Source organism: Dipodomys ordii, unplaced genomic scaffold (assembly GCF_000151885.1).
Source record: "Dipodomys ordii isolate 6190 unplaced genomic scaffold, Dord_2.0 Scaffold103, whole genome shotgun sequence".
NCBI lineage: Eukaryota > Metazoa > Chordata > Mammalia > Rodentia > Heteromyidae > Dipodomys > Dipodomys ordii.
This window is the reverse complement of record NW_012267319.1, coordinates 3,049,195-3,056,460: the sequence shown is the minus strand read 5'-3', so window position 1 is coordinate 3,056,460 and position 7,266 is coordinate 3,049,195. Positions and strand designations below refer to the sequence as shown.

General features: G+C 64.0%; 1 protein-coding gene across 2 annotated transcripts in view; it reads left to right on the top strand.

Moving 5' to 3' along the window:
- The window catches only part of Icoslg (inducible T-cell co-stimulator ligand), a 6,676-nt gene extending 4,408 nt beyond the window's left edge, over positions 1–2,268 (top strand). The window contains exons 4-6 of one of the 2 annotated variants that reach the window (XM_013027415.1): positions 128–304; positions 1,010–1,048; positions 2,074–2,268. In XM_013027415.1, coding sequence (XP_012882869.1) covers positions 128–304; positions 1,010–1,048; positions 2,074–2,189 — 332 coding nt within the window. In that variant the 3' untranslated portion in view covers positions 2,190–2,268. Of the gene's footprint in view, positions 1–127; positions 351–1,009; positions 1,049–2,073 lie in introns of both variants that reach the window. The other variant, XM_013027416.1, reaches the window with a different exon arrangement.
- The last annotated feature ends 4,998 nt before the right edge of the window (positions 2,269–7,266 follow it).

The following is a 7,266-nucleotide window of genomic DNA, read 5'->3' as shown; positions in this document are numbered from 1 at the left end:
CCCCTCCCTCAGACCTCTCCCCCAGGCCCAGGCCCCTACCCCAGGCCCAGGCCCCTCCCTCAGACCTCTCCCCCAGGCCCAGGCCCCTACCCCAGACACCAGACCCGGTCATTTTCCTCTCTTAAAGTAGCAGCTTCCGGTGGAGCAGGAGAGCAGTTCACCGAGAGCCCCGTGGGCCCAGCCGGCCGCCGCAGGCTGGAGGTGTCAGCCATGGCCATTGCCCTCTCTGTCCTGATGGTGGCAGCGGCAGTGACCGTGTGCCTGGGCCTGGGCCGCTGCCGACGACGCTGCCCACGCCACCCAGGTACGCGCAAGGCCCGGCTGTTAATGTTGCTGTTTCTGGTGTTGGTGTGAGCTTTTTGTTTTTTGTCAGTGGTGGGGTTTGAACTCAGGGCCTATCCCCGAGGCTGTTCGTGCTCAAGGCTAGCGAGCACACTACCACTTGAGCCACAGCGCCACTTCTGGTTTTCTGGTGGTTCATTGGAGATGAGTCTCACGGACTTTCCTGCCCAGGCTGGCTTTGAACCACTATCCTCAGATCCCAGCCTCCTGAGCAGCGAGGATGACAGGCGTGAGCCACCGACGCCCTGCTAGCACTTTGCTTTTTAAGGCCTTCCTAACTCTTGCAGATGTTCATTTGAGGTTTAGTTTTCAAGGCTGGAGGGCTGGGAGGTGGCTGGGTGGTCAAGCACTTGCCTGGCGCGTGCAGCTTCCTGGGTTTGATGCCCAGGACCAAGATAGAAAAAGACGAAAAAACTCTTGAGCCCCGGGAGCCAGCCAGACTCCCGGACGTGGATCTGAACAGGGGGGCCTCCTGGGCGCCGCCCCTGTGCGGGTGATGCCGGCCGCCGGGGAGGGCTCCACCGCCTGCAGTGGCGGCCCCGCCGGCCCCTGGCCCCAGGACCCTCCCACCGCGGGGCCGGGGGAGCCCCTGTGGGTGGGGAGGCTCCGGGGTGGCGCCCTGACCTCCTGCCCCCACCATGTCACCACACCGCTCGTTTGTCCACAGGTGACCAGACTGTGACCCCAGAGCAGGAAGAGCTCCCAGGTGAGTGCGCCTCACAGAGAAAGCAGGCTGTGGGCGTGAGCCGCAGGCCCGCCCCTGCCCTCGGTGGCTGGCGACGGGGTGGGTGGCTTAGGTGGAGAGACGCAGTCCTGGGCGCGTGCCTAGCACTGTGCTGGAAGTGTCTGCCTGCGTGCAGCCTGGCCCGCCCACCCTCTGGGGCGTCCAGGACAAGTGCAGACACCAGGCGCGGCTTCCTGCCCCAGCTAGGCCCTGCCCTAGGCACGGGTGCGTCCCTGGCTCCGGTGGGTCCCACATCCAGTCTTGGTTTGGGAAAGAACATCCACACACAGGTGTCAAGGTGCCGGTGGCCCACCAGGAGGGGCCTCGGGGTGCGGGGGGGGCCTTGGGGTGCAGGGGCAGGGGCCTCGGGTGCAGGGGCAGGGGCCTTGGGGTGTGGGGGGGCCTCGGGTGCAGGGGGAGGGGCCTCGGGGTGCATGGGGAGGGGCGTCGGGGTGCAGGGGAGGGGCCTCAGGGTGTGGGCGGGACTCGGGGTGCAGGGGGAGGGGTCTCGGGGTGCAGGAGGAGGGACCTCAGGTGCAGGGGAGGGGCCTCAGGGTGTGGGGGGCCTCAGGTGCAGGGGGAGGGGCCTCGGGGGGCAGGGGAGGGGCTCAGGGTGCAGGGAGGGGCCTCGGGGTGTGGGGGGCCTCGGGGGGCAGGGGCAGGGGCCTTGCCCCTGTGGGCAGTGACTGCCCTTCCTGAGCCCTGCTGTTTCATCCTGGGAAGGGGAGAATGAGGTGTGGGGTGCTGTGAGTCCTTGGGGCACACTCCCGGTAACTCTCAGGACATGCCAGTTTCAGGTCACCTTGGAACACAATTTGCCAAAAGCTAGAGCCACATGCTGGGTTTTCTTACTGTAAAGGGGAGAGGCCAAAGTGGGCTGGGACACGGCCCAGTGGTAGAGCACTGGCTAGCAGATACAAGTCCCTGGGTTCAAACCCCAGAGCCATAACAAATGAGACATGAGGGAGATGCCAGTCCTTCACATCCCCTTCATCCTTCCTCCCAAGACCAGGCTGCCCAGAGCCTCTGCCCGGGACACCGACCAGGCTCCGGAAGGCCACCTGCGGGCCGGTGGACGCAGCTCAAGGGCGGACTCAGCCAGGGCTGGTGGCAGAGGGGGTGACAGGCCGTCTGCCCTGTGTGCTGCTGGCCCGCACCTCTGCCCACACAGGGCAGAGGCCGCGCCTCCTCCCAGCAGGGCCCTCTGAACCAGACGTGCGGAGGGCATGGCCTGCAGGGCACACGCGCTTGCTGAGACTGACCAGCACGGCACTTGGCTCGGAAAAGAAGAATGCGCCGGCGGCTCAGGAGGCGACCAGGAGGCCTGAGATCTGAGGATCACGGTCGTGATTTTTCCTGGCAGGAAAATCCGTGAGATTCATATCCAATGAACCAGCAAACAGCTGCAAGCAGAGCTGCAGCTCGCGCGATTGGTAGATGCCAGCCTCGAGTGTAGAGCTCAGGGAGGGCGTCCGGCCCTGAGCTCAAGCCCCAGCACTGGCACACACGCGGGCGCGCTCACACAGGCGTGTGTGCATACAAATGGGTGTAGCACTTGGCAGGAGGTTCTGGAGAGCTGCTGCGGGCCGGCATGCTGTGCCGATGGGAGGTGGGAAGTGCCTGGTCAGGCTTTGTCCGGGAATCCCACTGCCGGCGGCTGAGGGTGAGGCCGGCGTGGGTCCGGGTGGACCGGGCCCGGTGGAGGGCGAGGGTGGCCAGCGCCGCTGTTTCCCGGGAAAGCATTAGGTCGCGTCGTGGTCCGTCTAGAGTTGCACTTCAGCTAAGAAGCACAAGGAGCTGCGGGCGAGGAAAAGCTGGGGGGAGGGGAAGCGCGGTGCACGGGGGCCAGGGGACGAGACACGAGGAGCTGCCCCTCCCCGCCATCCCCGGCCCGGGACACACCACGCACACACTGTGGTCTCAAGTCTCACTAGAGAGGGCTCGGAGCCTCGGGCAGGCCTGACAGTGGGGGGTAGGGGGGTAACCGGCGCCCCAGCCTCTTTTGCCAGAAGCAGGAAGCCATGTCTTTGTCAGCAGATACGGCCACAGCTGTAACCAGCTGCCCCAGGGCACCGGGCCCCGCCGGGGCGTCCTGCCTGTCCACACTGGGACTGCCAGTCACCTCCCCGCAGGGCCCTCTGACAGCCCCCACCCAGGGGCCCCTGGGTCGGTCCTAGGAGAGCCGGCCTCGCCCTTTGGTGTGGGAGACTCGCCAGGACCTTTGGCCCTTCAGCCTGTTGCTCTCCACGCCAGGCTGTGGAGCAGCTTCAAGAGCCCTGATCCAGGTGTGACCCGTTACCATGGTTACCACGCATGCAGTGGCTTCTGTCAGTGCGGCGAGACTTCAGCTGCCAGTCCAGCTGTGTGTGTCTGTGCAGAGCCGGAAGTGGGGGCCCTGCCCCCCCAGCTGCCCTGTCCCCAGGGCCCATGAGGCCTGCAGATGACAGTGCGTCACGCGGTGGCCTGGGCCTGCACAGCACGGAGCTGCCCTGTAGTCCAGGACCAGAGTCCTGGCCGTGAGTGTCTCCGGCTGCTCCAGTCCTCGCTGCATGGCTGTGCCCAGAGCGGCCTCCTGTCCACTGGGCATGGGGAGGGCGGCCGGGGCCTGGGGACGGCCAGCCAGGCCTGGAGGCTCCAGAGAGGGCTGTCGCTCTCGGGTCCCGCACAGCGGGGGTGGGGACACAGTCGCTCTGTCCTGGCAGGGGCTGCGCTGCCCCCCTCCCCCTCCCCTCCCACCTTCCAGAAATGTCAGAGGACATTTCTGCGGGGACTCATCCCACACACACAAAAAGAAAAAAGCTTTACTTAAACCATCTAAAATAATTTGAAGTCATGTTTGTATTGCATAGATATAGGGATATAACGTTTTATCTAAGACATCTTCTATTCTTATGTTTATATACGCATACTCCAGACTCTTAAAGGTTGAGATTGTATACATGCTCTTTGGAAACCTAGCCTTTAACCTGATTATTTTTTACGTTATAATGATCATTCTGTGACTTCTTATAGTTTTCAATATTCTGTCATGTATTTGAACTTTGATATTTTTGTCAAGGGCATTAAAAACTGCTTAACAGAAAAGAATTTTTGTTTTTTTGGGTCCGGTCATGGGGCCTGAACTCTGGGTCTGGGTGCTGTCCCTCAGCTCTTCAGCTCAAGGCTAGCGCTCTACCACTGAGCCACAGTGCCAGGTCCAGCTTTTTCTTTTTGCTTATGTGGTGCTGAGGAATGGAACCCAGGGCCTCAGGCATGCAAGGCAAGCGCTCTACCACTGAGCCACCTTCCCAGCCCCGAGAAAAGAATTTTAAAAGGAAGAACTGCTTCCTCACTAAGAAGAGGGTCCACACGCCAATCTCCACGCCCACCTCTGTCCTCCCCCACGCCCACTCTGTCCTCCCCGCCTCCTCTCTTCAGTCTTTTGGGACTGGATAGCGCTGTGTGACCCAGGCTGGCCTTGACCTCCAGCCCCTCCTGCCTCAGCCTCCCGAGGGTGGGAACTTCAGGTGTGCACCGCCGTGCCCAGTGCCTCGCTCACAATCTCGGCTTACTCGTCCCCTTGGGGCCTGGAGGAAATGAACGGAGCCAGTGAGGAAGGAAGAGGGGCAGCCATGCGGGTGAAAACGTGACTGCAGGCCGGAGCCGCGCAGCCTCGGAAGGGCCCATCCCCCGGTGAACACAGCCTCCTGCGGCCTCCATTGTACAGAGGTCTGAATCAACCGCGTGAGAGCGCTCAGGGGCTGATCACTGATGGGGGACATGGGCTCCAGCCAGCAGCTCTGCGAAGATCGGTGACAAAACCCCACCTTTTAGGGGAAAAAGCAACAGACATGCAGTTAAAATTACCTCCCGGACTTCCTGTCTGCCGCAGAAAGAGGAAGTGGGTACAGTGGAGCCATGCGAGACCTCGAGACCTTGCTGAGGGTCCCGAAGCCAGGGCACCAGGACCCCGGGAGGGAGGGGACGGGGGGGGAGGGGAGGGCCCGCCCCCGTCAGCCATCCCAGGGCCCTGGGAGAGGGTGTCCTGTTGGGTCACCAGCTCCCCCAGCCAGCAATGTTCCCTGCAGGTGGAGGGGGCAGCAGCAGCGCCTGGCCGGTCCTCCATCCCCTCCCCTGCCCAGCTGCGACAGCCTCATTCCAGGCCGGGGCTGGCGCGCACAGAGCAGGCCCCACTGCTGCCTGCTGGGGTCGACGCCGGCCCCGCAGGGTGACTCCAGACAGTGCCCCCGGTCACGAGGCAGGGAAAGGGCGAGGAGTCCTGCGACTCCCCTGGGACGGGCACCCTGGGTGCTTAGGCTGCCAGCCACACCCCGGGTCTCGGTGCCACACCGGCCGCCGGCCGCGCCCTGGGGTGGCGGTGCCACCACTCCCCAGTCACATGGAGTCAGCGGGTGCTGGGTCACTTCCAGGCCGAGCTGTCAGGGCAGGGAAGGAGCTCAGGTTAAGGCTGACTGATTGTGCCTGCCCCAGGGCAGGAAGGCAGGGTCTGGGAGCCGTCCCTGAGCTTTTCATTCAAGGCCAGCATCTACTTGAGCCACAGCTCCACTTCAGGCTTTTTGGTGAGTAAGGGGGGAGATCAAAGCCTCATGGGCTTTCCTGCCCAGACTGGCTTCAAACCAAGATCCTCCGATCTCAGCCTCCTGAGCAGGGAGGACTGCAGGTGAGGGCCACGGGGTCCAGTTAAGTTCAGATTTAGACAGAGGTGATGGCCAACTAAAGGATAGATCACAGTCCGGCTTTTCACACATTTACAGAGAATTCAGAAAAGTGTGCAGCTGCAGAACAGCTGGGCCGCGCAGCCTCCACTGACCTCAGATAACACGGAAGGACAGAGTCGCTCAACCAACCTGCTGAACCCCAGGCCTCAGAGCCTCTGTGGGTCCCGGGGCCGGCCCTGCCCTTCCCACCTGCCTCCTGTGCGGGCCAGAGATGCTTCCGGAGGGCTCCCCAGGTGGGGGCGGTCCATCTGTCCCCCGGGGACTGAGTTTATGATATCATTGCAAAGAAATGCAACCAGGCAGACACCAGAAGTTCACTATGAATCAAAGCAGAGGGCACGGATGTGAGGTCACGGTGTGCCCAGCACCCAACGCCAGCCCCGTCTGTCAGATGGAAAAGGGAGTCGGAGCTGGGAGCGGCAGCTCACACCGGCGAAGGGAGGTTCAGAGGCAGCCCAGGCAGGGAAGTCCAGGAGATTCTTAGCTCGTTACCCGCACTCGTGCAGGCTGTGGGTTTGCTGCCTAGGGAAGGTCCCTTCCTCCTGCGGCTGGGTGGTTCCCTTGCACTCGGTTCAGGGCTGCTCAGGCCTGTGTTAGCGCGGCCTGTCGGAGCAGTGGGCTCTGCCAGGGGCTCCCTTGGTGACAGGGGCGCTCGTGCCCGGAGGAGGCTCTGTTCTCAGCACCCCTTAAGACGGTTTTGCTCGGTTCCCAGAGGCTCGCGGTGGGGTCTCGTGGATGAGCTTGGAGGACAGAGCTGCCTTTTACAAACACAGAGGCTTAAAGAAAGGAGACCGTGTCTGTGGGTCCATCCTCAAACTCTTCAACAAGGTTTCACGGCCGCCATGCAGGTGGGCGCCGTCGGGGGGCGGGGGTGGAGGGGGCGCGGGGGGCGGCCTCTGCTGCACGGGTCTCTCCAGCCCCCTCCGCCTTTGCTCCGCTCTGCTGCTTGTGCGCGCTCATGCCCATGCCCACTCACGTGTGTAAACCACCCCCAATTAGGCAGGTGACACACACAGGGGCACACAGCTGCCACTTCCCAGGAAGGCGGGGGCAGCGCCCCGCGGGGCGGAGTCAGAGTCCGGCGGGGGCGGGGTCAGAGCTCCGGCGGGGGCGGGGTCAGCGCCCCGCGGGGCGGAGTCAGCTCCGGCAGGGGCGGGGTCAGAGCTCTGGCGGGGGCGGGGTCAGCGCCCCGCGGGGGCCACTCTGGAGCCGGGCGCGGGCACGGGTCAGGCAGCCCTGCGGGGCCACGCCAGGCCTCTGCGGCCTCAGTGTCCCGGCCGTCCTGCCTGCCCGGAGAGGGCCCAAGTGCTGGTCCGTTGGAACGGCCGCCCTGGAGCATCGGTGACGCTCCGGCCTAGTAGCCGAGAGGGGTCCGTGTGGGACCCGGTGGGGGCCGAGCCGGGGTCTCCTTGGAGCAGCGCAGAGCCCGGGGCAGGGGCAGGGGCAGGGGCAGGGGCAGGGGCAGGGGCAGGCAGGCAGGGG